This window comes from Brachycentrus maculatus, unplaced genomic scaffold (genome assembly GCF_059751285.1).
Source record: "Brachycentrus maculatus isolate JH-2025_06_01 unplaced genomic scaffold, ASM5975128v1 h1tg000381l, whole genome shotgun sequence".
Lineage (NCBI taxonomy): Eukaryota > Metazoa > Arthropoda > Insecta > Trichoptera > Brachycentridae > Brachycentrus > Brachycentrus maculatus.
This window is the reverse complement of record NW_028281130.1, coordinates 251,325-266,148: the sequence shown is the minus strand read 5'-3', so window position 1 is coordinate 266,148 and position 14,824 is coordinate 251,325. Positions and strand designations below refer to the sequence as shown.

At 41.1% G+C, this 14,824-nt stretch overlaps 2 protein-coding genes across 2 annotated transcripts; one reads left to right on the top strand and one right to left on the bottom strand.

Moving 5' to 3' along the window:
• Window positions 1-7,913: 7,913 nt before the first annotated feature.
• LOC148303188 (large ribosomal subunit protein eL37) lies at window positions 7,914-12,617 on the bottom strand. Its single transcript, XM_088270381.1, has 3 exons — window positions 12,501-12,617; window positions 12,152-12,287; window positions 7,914-8,142 (listed from the first exon to the last, which is right to left on the bottom strand). The coding sequence occupies exons 1-3, from the start codon at window positions 12,501-12,503 to the stop codon at window positions 7,952-7,954; spliced, it is 330 nt and encodes a 109-aa protein (XP_088126507.1). The 5' UTR covers window positions 12,504-12,617; the 3' UTR covers window positions 7,914-7,951.
• Window positions 12,618-13,842: 1,225 nt separating this feature from the next.
• mRpL20 (mitochondrial ribosomal protein L20) lies at window positions 13,843-14,553 on the top strand. Its single transcript, XM_088270389.1, has one exon. It carries the CDS (start codon window positions 13,977-13,979, stop codon window positions 14,454-14,456), a length of 480 nt encoding a protein of 159 aa, XP_088126515.1. The 5' UTR covers window positions 13,843-13,976; the 3' UTR covers window positions 14,457-14,553.
• Window positions 14,554-14,824: the final 271 nt, after the last annotated feature.

The following is a 14,824-nucleotide window of genomic DNA, read 5'->3' as shown; positions in this document are numbered from 1 at the left end:
TAAAGCTTGTGTGACTTAAGGTTGACAGATACAGCACAGGTCGATATTGATGAAGAGGAGCCGCTGCCTCTACTTTTATTTTCAGAAGCATGCGCACTCTTTTAAAAATTAAAAGCTTTCTACGCACATTCAATAACTGATGCCGAAATAATAATTGCAAAGCCCAAAATAAACTATTGATTTATGGAAATAAAACAGTCAAAAACAGATGTCCATCAAAGATTATTTAGAATGCAAGAAACTTTAATATTTTTTTGGTTCTGTTTAATAAATACATTTATTTGCATGTAAAATTTGTATTCTGCTTAGAATTTTAACCTAAACATTGTTATGCAGATTGGGAGGAATCTTTAATAATAATAATAATAATAAAACCCTTATCCGCACCCCAATGGTGCATAGGGCACTGCGTCATATAAACGCAGTGTTATCTTGATCGTTTACACATGAAGGAAAGGTGATCAGCCCTCCGCTCAATTGTATCCTCTTGTGTATCAACTCATTTATCCCGCATTCATTGTTTTCCCGCGTTCATGGTTTATTTTAATAGGTCCCTTTAGAAACGATAGATAGAGGTTTCACTGTATTTACACACATAACACTGCGTCAATATGATGCAGTGCCCTATGCACCATTGTCACCTCTAATAATTATACTGGACTGGTCAATGAAACGCAGGAGTGATCACGTTGCCTTCATGTAAGTAACAATCAAGATAACACTGCGTTAATACGATGCAGTGCCCTATGCGCCATTGGGTACGGATAAGGGTTAGAATAAGAATTTCTTTGATCATGGCAGACCCAGGGCGTGCTAGGTTTTAGGCTGTTGATTCTTTTGTAAAAAGAAAATAATATCCATTATTTAGTGTTATTGTACTGTACAAGTAATTTATTGATGTATTTTATAACCATTCTACAAAAAAAATAACTATTTACTGTGATCATTAGATTATTGAGATTGTTACGGACAGATCGCACACCCCGTGCGGCGGCCCTGAAAAGGAATTCCAGCCGCCTGGCGGCGGGCGAGACGGTCGCCCGTCGGAACGCGGCCCGAAGAAGGGCCTCTAGGAATTGTACCGATTTTACATGTATTTTAGGAATGTATTAGATATAAGTAAGGATGAGTAAATAAATATGTAGAATAAATAGATATTACGGATATTATATAGCATAAATATGACTTGTAATTGTTGAACTGTTGGAACGGCACCGGTACGGTATAAAAGTGTAGCCCGTCCGGTGCCCATTAGAGAGAGACAGAGATATGGCTGTCTCTCTCCCCCGGCCGCTGATTGGCTGTACTTTCCCACTGTCGGGCGGTACGCGATCACGGCCGGGTATATAGAGGGCGCATTTTGAGAGAATAAACTAGTTCTGGTGTGACTGTTGAAACCTGTGTTTCATTTCTCCGCTCCCGCTCCTTGGACTACTCGCCGCGCCGCCAGCCTGGACCGCTTCGCCTCATTATACCGATTCACGGACCAGTTTCGGAAAGCCCTTATCAGGGCTATTGAGGTTGACTTGTCGGTTCAGTGCCCGCTCTTCCCGGCTCATACATCCATTCACCTCCGTCCGTATCCAGCTTACTCGGTAACTCGGTACGGCGGGGCCGTCTGGAACGTCACCCCTTACAACGGTGGCATAGTTGGGAGATTCCGAAGAAGGCCAGGCGTGTACATTTTTGAGAGTCATCGCACGTAACCCACGCCGGTTACATTTTGGTCCTTCGGATCCTTCAACGCAGTCTCCAGCTACGATGCCTGCATCCCTGAGGTCGGGACGCAACGTCGCCATGGAGCCCGAAGAGCAGCGCCGTGAGGAGGGTCGGGACTCGGTCAGTTCAGTCCGAACTGATGCGAGTAGCGACTTGCGCCGCCAGATGGCGGAGCTAGCCGCTAGCAGCGAGAGGCAGTTCCAGCAACTCCGTGAGCTCCTGTCACAGTGGACAGCAGCTAACGTAAGCTCCCCAGGGGGGGAGGCTATTGCGGGTGGCGTCACAGTTTCGGCGCCCCGCACGGAAAGACTCATGGAGGAGTCACGACCGGGTGTCGAACAATCCACCCACCTACGAACGCGGCAAGACGACGCCGCCAATCAGCCCAGAAGGGAATTCAGGACATCGGCCGCAGCTCTACCGGTTCCGGTGTTGGATCCGGAACCTACGCGATTCGCTGGGGAATCGCGGGACGAACTGACCGGCCACAGAGGAGAAGCGCCCGGGGGACATGGCCCGGCGCCTACTGGCAACGCGGAGCCGAGGCGTATGGAAACCTCTGGCTTGCGTTGGCGCGCACCGGACGAACGCGATCGCTACCCGGTACGCGAATGGGTCGACAGAGCTCGACCGGACGAACGGCACCGCAGAGATGACGGAAGAGCAATCTACGCGGAGCCCTCACCCCGAGGCGGGGACTACTTTCGATGGTCGGGGCAGCCGCCGGAGTTGCCCAAGTTCAGCGGAGACCCGAGGGAATGGCGCCGCTTCAACGCGGCATATCTCCAATCTACTGAGAGATGGGGGATAGGGGACGCTGACAACATCGGAAGATTGGCGCGCGCACTGGAAGGGCGTGCGCGTCACATGGTAGCAGGCCTGCTACTGTATCCGCGCAACGTGTCGGAAATATTGCGGACGCTGGAGGACGCCTTCGGCAGCCCGACACTCATCATCGCGCAGATACTGGAAGACGCCCGGAGGATGCCGAGTCTCGCCGACCACCCCGCGGACGAAGCAGTCGTGGATTTTGCGGTTTCGATACGCAACGTCATCACCACCGTGGACGGGATGGACGCTTGCTATCTCGACAACCCGCAGCTGCTAGCGGAGATGGTTGCCAAGATGCCGACGCAACTCCGGTGGGATTGGTTCCGCGATCGCCGCCGCGAGACGAGGAGCAGTATCTACGATCTCGCCGCTTGGCTTGACGAGATCACCGCCGGCATCACGCGCCACGGAGGTCTGTTCAGAATGGTGGCGAGGAACAGAGACAAGGAGCGCGCGGGTCAGCGCGACAAGTGCGCCGAGCCCGCCCGCCGCGAGAACGCTCGACGCGTCGAGCCGAGGTATCACGTGTTTGCGACGCGCGACACAACAAGTGATAAGGAATGCGTATTTTGTAAGGCCAACGGGCATAACATACGCCGATGCAAACGGTTCGAGAAGAAAACCGTGGATGACCGCTGGGACTTTGTGCGGTCGTCCAAACTGTGTTACCAGTGTTTGGAATCAGGGCACAAGGTGCCAAATTGTGAAGCGAGAAGTTGTGATGTATGCGGAAAACACCACAATAGGATCCTGCACTCCTTCCGCACGGACAGTGTTGTGGAAGATGAAAGTGAGGACGCTGTGGACAGTGCGCAGGTGCTGTGGACAAATGACTGTGAGGTCCCGGTCACATTCAAAGTGCTGCCGGTTACTTTGAAGGGACCGCGGGGGACCGCAAAAGTGTTCGCCTTGTTGGACGAGGCTGCGTCTGTGACCCTCCTCGAGGAGGGTGTCGCCCGCGCGATAGGTGCTACGGGGATAGCAAGGAATCTGACGATCAAAGGCGCGTGTGGACGAGGCAACACATACAGGTCACAGCGTGTAACGGTGACTTTGGAAAATGAACAAAACGGGGAATTCGAGATCAGGGCGAGGACCATTAAGGACTTGGATCTTGTTCGTGAAGGTGGCGCGCTCGCGCAGACCGGAGGCGTTATCAAGCCGCAGTTGCTTATCGGCCTCGACAACGCGTCTCTAATGTTCCCGATCGACACCCCAGTGCTTCAAAGGGACGGTCAGCTGACTATAGTGACCGCACTGGGACCGGTCACGTACGGACGCCCCAAAGTGAAGGGGAATGACTCCGCGAGCGGAGTACTACAGGCGCAAATGTGCGCAATCGACTCCTTGGGAGTATCAAAGGAAAGAAGCCGCGCGGCGAATACGCGTGCAAGAACGGCGAAGGCTACCACGCAGCAACCGCCTAATCATGGGAAGGCGGGGTCGCTGCGGGCCCGAGACGATTTGCCGCCTGATGCGGTTCCGATGGGAAATCCGGAACGACTCTCGGACAAGTCGCGGCCCGGTAGCACACTTCATACGGTTCCGACGGGAAGTTCGGAACCAAGGCGACTCACAGAAGGGTCGTGGCCTGATGGCCAGGAAACTTATGCAGTTCCGACGGGTAGTTCGGAACCAATGCGACTCGCAGAGGGGTCGTGGCCTGACGGCCAGGAAACTTATGCGGTTCCGACGGGTAGTTCGGAACCAAGGCGACATTAAGGAAAAGTCGCGGCCAGATGTCTCCACCTGAATGATTGCGGCTGGATGACTCATGGCCACACATGGATGCTGCCGGGTGATCACAGGATGTGACGCGGAGCATCAATTCAAGCCCAGGCGAACTTAGGCGACTTAGGAAACTAAGATAAGTCGCAGCCAGACGTCTCCATCCGAACGATTGCGGCTGGACGACTCTGGTCGTACATGGATGCTGCCGGGTGATCACAGGATGTGACGCGGAGCATCAATTCAAGCCCAGGCGACGCTTGCCTGGCACTTGCGGTTCCGGTGAGGATTCCGGAACTTAGGCGACTTAGGAAACTAAGATAAGTCGCAGCCAGACGTCTCCACCCGAACGATTGCGGCTGGCAACTCTGGCCGAACAAGGATGCTGGTGATCACTATGCACGTGACGCGGAGCATCATTTCAAGCCCAAGCGACGCTTGCTTGGCACCTGCGGTTCTGGTGAGAATACCGGAGCTTAGGCGACTTAGGAAACTCAGGATAAGTCGCAGCCAGACGTCTCCACCCGAATGATTGCGGCTGGATGACTCTGGCAGTACAAGGATGCTGCCGGGTGATCACAAGGATGTGACGCGGAGCATCAATGAAGCCCAGGCGACGCCAGCCTGGCACATGCGGTTCCGGTGAGAATTCCGGAACTTAGGCGACTTAGGACAAGTCGTAGCCGGACGTCTCCGCCCGAACAAGGTTGCGGCCGGATGACTCTGGTAAGGATGCTGGGGAATCAAGGCGACTTCACGAAGGACGAGTCGCAGCCAAACGTCTCCGCCCGATTATGGATGTGGCCGGATGACTTTGGCCGTACAAGGATGCTGCCGGGTGATCACATGATGTGACGCGGAGCATCAACTCAAGCCCAGGCGATGCCAGCCTGGCAAATGTAATATGAAAACCAAGGCGACTTAGATGACAAGTCGCAGCCAGATGTCTCCGCCCGAGTATGGATGCGGCCGGATGACTCTGGAAGGATGACAAGGATGCTGATCACTGGACGTGACGCGAAGCATCACCTCAAGCCCAGACTTCTCCAGTCTGGCGTTGTGACCCGGAAGGCGACTCCATCAGGGCGAGTCGCGGCCTGGTGTCTCTGGCGACGCGAGGATGCTGCCGAGAGACCACGCTGAACGGGCCACAATCATCACCATCGGCGTGATAAGGGAGAAGAACGTGCAATCAGTCCCAGGGAATTTTGGTGCAGGCCAGCTGCACGGGGGGAGTGTTACGGACAGATCGCACACCCCGTGCGGCGGCCCTGAAAAGGAATTCCAGCCGCCTGGCGGCGGGCGAGACGGTCGCCCGTCGGAACGCGGCCCGAAGAAGGGCCTCTAGGAATTGTACCGATTTTACATGTATTTTAGGAATGTATTAGATATAAGTAAGGATGAGTAAATAAATATGTAGAATAAATAGATATTACGGATATTATATAGCATAAATATGACTTGTAATTGTTGAACTGTTGGAACGGCACCGGTACGGTATAAAAGTGTAGCCCGTCCGGTGCCCATTAGAGAGAGACAGAGATATGGCTGTCTCTCTCCCCCGGCCGCTGATTGGCTGTACTTTCCCACTGTCGGGCGGTACGCGATCACGGCCGGGTATATAGAGGGCGCATTTTGAGAGAATAAACTAGTTCTGGTGTGACTGTTGAAACCTGTGTTTCATTTCTCCGCTCCCGCTCCTTGGACTACTCGCCGCGCCGCCAGCCTGGACCGCTTCGCCTCATTATACCGATTCACGGACCAGTTTCGGAAAGCCCTTATCAGGGCTATTGAGGTTGACTTGTCGGTTCAGTGCCCGCTCTTCCCGGCTCATACATCCATTCACCTCCGTCCGTATCCAGCTTACTCGGTAACTCGGTACGGCGGGGCCGTCTGGAACGTCACCCCTTACAACGGTGGCATAGTTGGGAGATTCCGAAGAAGGCCAGGCGTGTACATTTTTGAGAGTCATCGCACGTAACCCACGCCGGTTACAGAGATATTTTATTTTAACGAAAAGGTCTGAATTCAAAGATCTCATCTTGCAGACATTTTATATTATGTGTTATCTTAAGTCCAAAAGAAATAGAAATCCATTTACGGCTTATGCAAAAAAAGCTTATTGACTGCCTACTTAGGCGCCAACTTTATAAGTTTAGGTTTTGAGAGTACAAAAATATATTTCTGAGCATTAACACCAATAACTCACATCCTCAATTATCAACCTGTTTTTTAACCTCAAGAGAGCTTGAAAAACTCACACAAGCTAGTACGAGTTGAGTAGCCAGACATAACTGTCATTTTCCCTTTTAAAAGAACAGTGCCTTCTACTTCTTCACTATTTGAAAATAACGTCCTTTATTCAGAGCTCACATACGAATATGTTATTAGTACCCCTTTAAAAACTGGAGCGCAACATAAGCGACCCCCTATGCAACATTGAATACGGATCAAAAATCCAAGCGTATTATATTGCAAAATAAATTACTATGGAGACGGATAGGTATGAAAAACAACTTCTAGGGAACGCTAAACACCCTAGGAGAATGGATAGCAAAGAAGTCAATAGAATATTTCCATCCACCGTTCCCCCGCCCGCCACCACGATGAGAAATATTGTAAGGGTGACACTGCAGCAAATTTGGGTACCAGCCATTTAGAAAAAAACTGGATTAAGAGGATGGTACATTAAACTCGTAAAAAGTTTTAGTACTTGAAATGGTACATTAAACTTGTAAAAAGTTTTAGTTAACTATTTTAATTGATTTTGCCTTTGTCTAAACTCAAAAAATTGCTAAACTTTGTAGCAAACCGTTTATTTTACAAAAAAAAATCTGCAAAGTTTGCTACCTCCAGTATTAACATGACGCCACTTGCTTCATTTGTGTTCATTGTTATTTATTATCTGTGGCTTGGGTTTACAGATTAAAATTATAACTGGGGTTAAGATTTTATGTAGACCTTCTTCTTCTTTTTCCATATTCACTTCCTAGGTGGAGCATATGGCCAACGATGTCTCCAAGTCACTCTGTCACGTGCCATCTCCTTGGCTTCCTCCCAGGTCAGAGTGTAGGAAGTGAACATGGAAGAAGAGAACACTCCTACTGCAGATAATTTCATTTAACCGTAGACCATGGGACTTGTTTCAATGTACCTTAATGCGGGACTATCGTAAAATATACTATGATAAGCAAAACTCATAATTTACCAAAAATGTTTAATGAGAACATTTAAAAATAAGTGCAACACATTTTTGTGAACTTTGTTTTCACAGAAAATTTGTACAAAATTAAAATTCATGCTAGTCGTCACTACATTTTATACATTTGTTGCCTTGGTGCTCCCCACAGATTGGATGTCTGTTGTATATTTTTCATACGTCCAGTAATCTAGGGTTAAGACCCATATACATTATCTTAAAGGTTTCTCCGCAAATTTACATAATTTAATGTATAATAGCGCTCCGTACCATTGGGGGGTTATTGCACTGCTGTTTTCTCCAAAACGGGAAAAATGTGCAGCTGTACATTTCTTTTTTTTAAAATTGCAGATGTATATTTTTTTCTAGAAGCAGCAGCAGCTCAAGTGTAGCACTGTCGGGTAAGGAAGGACGAGTAATTTAAATGAAAGAAGAATGAAGTTTTAGAGTTTATTTGTTATATGATTACAGAGTTCAGGGTGCGGCTGCCTGCTTGACCTTGGGCTTTCCGCCCTTGGGAGCAGCGTTGCCGGTGGCTACCTTGCGTGGCGCCGGGGGGAGCCCTACACGGAACCCATTACGGAACCTCCTGCGGACTATCTTCAGGTGACGCATGCGTCCCGTTCCAGTGGTCTTCCTGCGCTTAGCCTTCACTGACCAGTTGTCTGAAATAAACAAAATAGTAAACATGTATTACACTAGAAAGCTGTTACATTATATAGGTACCGTTGTAATTTCTGTTTAAAAAAAAAGTAGGAACTAAAATATAGTTTGATTGACATGTTTCGCAATTAGATTTTGGGTTAACATAAAATAAGAAGTAAATAAAATAAAATAAAATTAAGAGGAAATAAACTGATTTTTAACAATGACAATTATTGAAGATTGGACATGTCTTTTGAAGTGTACTAATAAATACATTGATAAACTCTTGACAAAATGATCAAGAATTCTAAATTTCGACGTATAACTTATTTCTATATTTAATGACTATGGATAATGTCCGCCTCCGTAGTGTAATGGTCAGCACGCTCGGCTACCGTTCTGGAGGTCCCAGGTTCGATTCCCAAGGGGGGTAAAATAAATATAAGTGACATTTCACTGTCATATTTATTCAATATTACCCTGGACTGGTACCTGAAGCGGAGGGCTGATCACCTTTCCTTCATGTGTAAACGATCAAGATAACACTGCTTTTATATGACGCAGTGCCCTATGCACCATTGGGGTGCGGATAAGGGTTTTATTATTATTTTATTTTATTATTATGGATAATGGAAGCAGGTTATACAAATTTGTTGCAGAATAATTTAAGTTCTTTTGACCAAAAGAGGTATTATGTTTCTGTGATGGATCTTATAGTTGTAAGTATGTTACCATAAAGTGTGGTTATTAAAATCATAAAAATATCATACATGAGGAACATTAAAAACACTTAAAATGTGGAAATAATTTTTTAGCTGCAGTAGGTTTTGTTGTGAAAAAACCGAACAATAAGTTTTTTTTTTTTAAATTATTTTATTTTATTTTATTCAATAACCACATTTTAATGAATATATCGACAGAAATGAAGAAGTTGTTGAGACAGGAATATGAATGCAAGGAAACTCACAGAGCTTCACCTATGTTGAGACAAATTATTGCTAAATAGTATTCGAAACATTCATCATGATTATGTCTCAAGCAGCGGAAATGCAGATACGATTCTTTTGCATTACATATTATCATGATCGTGGAAAACATCCGAAATATACATTTTTGCATAATAAAAAGATAAATATCTAATGGTAACAGTTGGGCTGAATAGTTTGAAGGCTATCATAGTAGAACACATTTTTTTAGTAATATCTATTTTATTATTAAATATAGTTCCCTTCGAGGGCGATGTGATTATAGTAACAATATAATTTTGTTGATACCATTTTTATAGTATGATTTCTCTATTACCTCTTCATCAGTGCTGAATTTTTTCCCGGCGAGCATTCTTTTAAGGTCTACAAACAGGAAAAAATCACTGGGGCCAGATCTGGAGAATACAGTATATGGGGAAGAAATTCATACCCTGATTCATACAATTTTGCCACCGTTTTCATTGATTTGTGACACGGTGTAATGTCTTGATGAAACAGCATTTTTTTCTTCATTTTCAAATGGGGATGACTTTTCGTGATTTTATCCATTAAATGCTCAACACTATGTAATATTCGCTGTTGATAGTCTGGGCCTTTTCGAGGTAATCGATGAATATAATACCATGCGCATCCCAGAATACTGATGCTATAACCTTGCCAGCCGACTGTTGCGTCTTTTCACACTTTGGATTTGGTATATCGCGTGCCGTCCACTCGGCTAATAGTCAAGTGAAGTGTATTGCTGGAGCCATGTTTTATCCATTGTAATATATTGACGGAAAAAAATATCTTTATTATGGTTGAATATCGGTAAACATTGCTCCAAATCATCAATACATTGCTTTTCATCGATTGTGAGCATGCGCGGCACCCACTTTGCATACAGTTTGTCCAACACGTTCCTTTGATGTCTTTAGATTCTCAGCTATCTCGATCAACTTACAATCATTCAAAATTATTTTGTGGAGTTTTTTGATGTTTTCATCAGTAACACCCTCTCTCGGGCGTCCACTGCGTGCATCGTTTTCGAAGCTCATTTTGCCTCGTTTAAATTTAGCGTAACACTTCTCAGTGGTTGATTTTCTTGGTGCATGGTCCGAATAATGTTTATCGAGCCAAGCCCTAACTCAACAGTATATTTTTTTGGCTTCAACACAAATTCTTTTTTATCAATTTTTTTCATAATATGTAACAAGTAGTTGCTGTAACAGTAGTTTCACTCACAATGCTGTATCTCAAGAATCACTTGCCTGACAGCTGTCAAATTTACAGAAGTATGTTTTTAAGGTTGGTATTAACACATTTCGGATGGGTGTTTTTGATGCCTGCGGACCGCTGGCGACGGGATATGATAATTGATCGAAAGAGATTGGTACATATTATTCATATAAAAACATTAAATAATTCCTTGTTTGCTGACATTGAAATGAGGCTGGCGCAGAAGATAAAAATACGCTTCCCCTTTATAAGCCTCATTTGACTGAACAGGTAGAAATATCTGTCCTGTCCTTAGTGTGTTAACTAAAAATCATATGCTACATTTTGAGTGTGTCTGAATACTTGTTCACAAATCTGGATTATCTCCAAATAGGAATTATTTTAGGGTCGTAAGCCCCATAAATGCCCTGACTTCCATATTCTTCTCCATCTATGTGGAGATGTCAAAAAGTAATATAAAAATCACATGGATTTGATTGTGGTATCGCCCATCTATGTGTCAGCCTACAAACTCTTCAGCGCAACTAAAGTACTAAAAGTATATTTTAACAGCATGAATTATGAAAATACTATGGCTATTTAATGACAGTTTTCATTTTCAATCTGTGAAAAAATTCTCTGGTAAATTAGAACTAGTTTGAAGGTAAAAGTCACAGGCATCATTGTTCCACGGATCATGACAGTATAACATATACATATGATAAAGTTTCATAGGACTAAATTACAAAAAAATAATGGCACTATTTTACAAAACTGAAAGATCCGAGAAAATTAAAGGAATAGGAGGAACGAATCACTTTTCACCATGCACACCCAATGATAAGCAATATTTATCAACAGACTTATCCGGATTCTATATTAGGTAGTAAAACTAATAAACCATATTATGCCATTTGAAAAAAACCTAGTCACAATTTTTCCAAAGTACTTGAAAATTTATGTTTTCTAGGGATGGAAAGATTGATAAAGACATAGAAAGGAGAGTGAATGCTGGGAACAGAGTAAATGGTGCACTAAAATCAGTTTTAGCAAATAAAAATCTATCAGCGGAAGCTAAACTGGCAGTACACAATGGAGTTCTGGTTCCAACCCTTATGTATGGAAGCGAAGCATGGAGTTGGCAAAAGAAGGATGAAAGCAGACTGAATGCAGTCGAAATGCGATCCCTCAGACGAATGTGTGGCAAAACGATGTTTGATAGATGTTCGAATGATGAAATAAGGAAAGAATGTAAGGCTGAGATAAGCATTATCGATAAAATTAAGAAAGGTGTGTTGAGATGGTTTGGACATGTGGAGCGTATGAGCGAAGAAAGAACGGTTAAACAAATTTATGGAGCGAATGTAGTAGGAAAAAGAAGCAGAGGACGACCGAGGAAAACTTGGCACAATCAGGTATGTCAAATACTTGAAAGCGGCCGGGTCAGGAGTCGTAATAATCGTCGGGTATGTATGAGGAGATGCATGAATGTAGAAGAGGCAAAGAATGTTTGCAAAGACAGAGTGATGTGGCGTTCGATTCTCTCTGCCTACCCCTGCGGGGAAGCGGCGTGATGGTTAGTTAGTTAGTTAGTTTTTTACTTGAAAATTTGAGTTCTTTATCGTCACATTTGAGGAAATGCTGTTGAACTGGAAAAAGCGGCCGCAAATAGCTGTTAAAGGTTACGAAAACAAAAGTGAATACCGGTCTAATATGACAGTTTTAACAAATTTACAACTCAACAACAGATCACTTACAAATGACAGATATACAAAGATAATTTAAAAAAGCCGTATCGTTCATCCCGTGCCTAGTTAAGATAAATCTAATATTTTTTGGTACTTACACGACCGCAGTTTCGCTGCGGGATATCCACATTGGGCGCATTGTGACTTCTGAATATGATAAGAAGATCGCCCGCACCGACGACACAGGGTATGTGTCTTATTTCGGCGCTTACCAAAGCTTGAAGTTCCCTTCGTCTGCAAAATAAACAATAAGATGTACTTCACGTCCACGGCAAAAACATTAACTTTTTAAGGTTATAAATAAAATTGACACATATCCCGAAAATACGCGTAGAATATGACAGGATTAATAAATGATAGATTGAATAAAAAAAGATATGTTGTATTTATCAACTGATGGCTTATAAATTTACAGATTTGTTACTTATTAAATGTGACAGAACCCACCATTTCGGAAACTCCGTTTCAAAAGGCAGTTTCAGTGTTGCAATTGTATTGTGAAATGCAAATTTTAACACGATTTTTTAAAATGTATTATTTATAAATAGATATTCAATAATAGGGGTTAGTTGTATTATGCATACTATTTAAAAATAAAATTGTCATGCCTGCAAATACTGTAAATAAAATATATTTATATAAATATATATATATATATATATATATATATATATATATATATATATAATATATATATATATATATATATATATATATATATATATATATATATATATATATATATATATATATATATATATATATATATATTTATATATATATATATTTATATATATATATATATATATATATATATATATATGTATATATATATATATTAAATATATATATATATACAAATATAAATATATATATATATATATATATATATATATATATATATATATATATATATATATATATATATATATATATATATATATATATATATATATATATATATATATATATATATATATATATATATATATATATATATATATATATATATATATATATATATATATATATATATATATATATATATATATATATATATATATATATATATATATATATATATATATATATATATATATATATATATATATATATATATATATATATATATATATATATATATATATATATATATATATATATATATGTATATATATATATATATATATATATATATATTTATAAATATATACATATATACATATATATATATATATATATATATATATATATATATATATATATATATATATATATATATATATATACATACATATATATATATATATATATATACATACATATATATATATATATATATATATATATATATTTATATATATATATATATATATATATATATATATATATATATATATATATATATATATATATATATACATATATATATAAATATATATGTATCCCATAGATCCCTTTGCTGACAGTTTTCATAAGAACCAGTTTCAAAAAATATTTTAAAAATTATTTGGACCGCACACTGGGGCCATTGAATTTTCTTTAGCTATTTTACCCGGGTCAACCCTTCTGAATTCAATAAAATTATTTGAGACCTCTCAGTTTCGATCAATTCACGTTTTGTTTGGCATTTTAATATAAAATAATGAAGGTTTAAATGAAAAGTACAAAAATAATCACTTTTTCACTAATTAATAACTGGAGATCAACGTTTCACATACAAAATTAACCCAAAATGACAGGTAGATACTATAATCTTGTGTTAGTGGCCTTTAGAAACAAAAGTTGGCAAACCTGTAATACTCCCAGTTCTAACAACATGTAGTGCATAAGTCAAAATTTATAATAGAAAATATATCCTAACCCTAAAATTTGAGAATTGTAATATTTTTCAGTCGTAATATTAATTGCAATTTGTTCAACATGGTATTTCAAACAGCTATGATGTTGGTAAGAGTGAGGGGGCCAGATTCGTTTTGGCGAAAACGAAGAATATTTCGCTTGGCCGCTCATTTTATTGGCAAGCGTCGAAATTGCTATTCTATAGCTATTAGATACGTACATAGAGCTCTTGTGTATGCAACGAAAGCCCGAACGCTGAAGAAAAAGGACATGTTTAATCTTTGGACCACTCGGGTTGATTCTGCTTGTGAACAACATAATATATCTCCTTTTGTATTGAAGGAAGGTTTGGAAAGATGTAATATTATGTTGAATAAAAAATCTCTCGCTGATCTCGCAATTTGGGAACCAAGAACCTTTGAATCGCTGGCCGCTATAGCTAAAGAAAAGATAGACACTGATGCTGATGAATTGTGGATACCTGAAGATCCATCTCCCATTGGGAGAGATATCGAATATGAATTTATATTAAGAAGCATGATGAAGGACGAAGAAAAATAATTGAAACCTTTAAAAATTAGAGAAAAAAACCTAATATAGAAATAAAATGTAAACAATTTTGGTTGAAATAGAGTTTTATAAAAAAAATGTTATTTTAATATATTTTGACTATATTTTATGATTAGCTTTAATCTAATTGGAATTAAATGAGATCTAAAGTGTAAGGTAATTGTAAAGTGACATGTAATGATAATGAGCACAGAATGGAGTATGTCCTCAGATGCGTTGTGCTAGCAATTTAAAAAGGAATGTTGGATTTGGTAAAATTAGAATTGCTCTGAATAGAATTTGTTGGCTAAGTTTGATGGGAGCCTACGCCCAAAGCTTGGATCAAATCGGATGATTTAACTAACCAGTTTATATATATT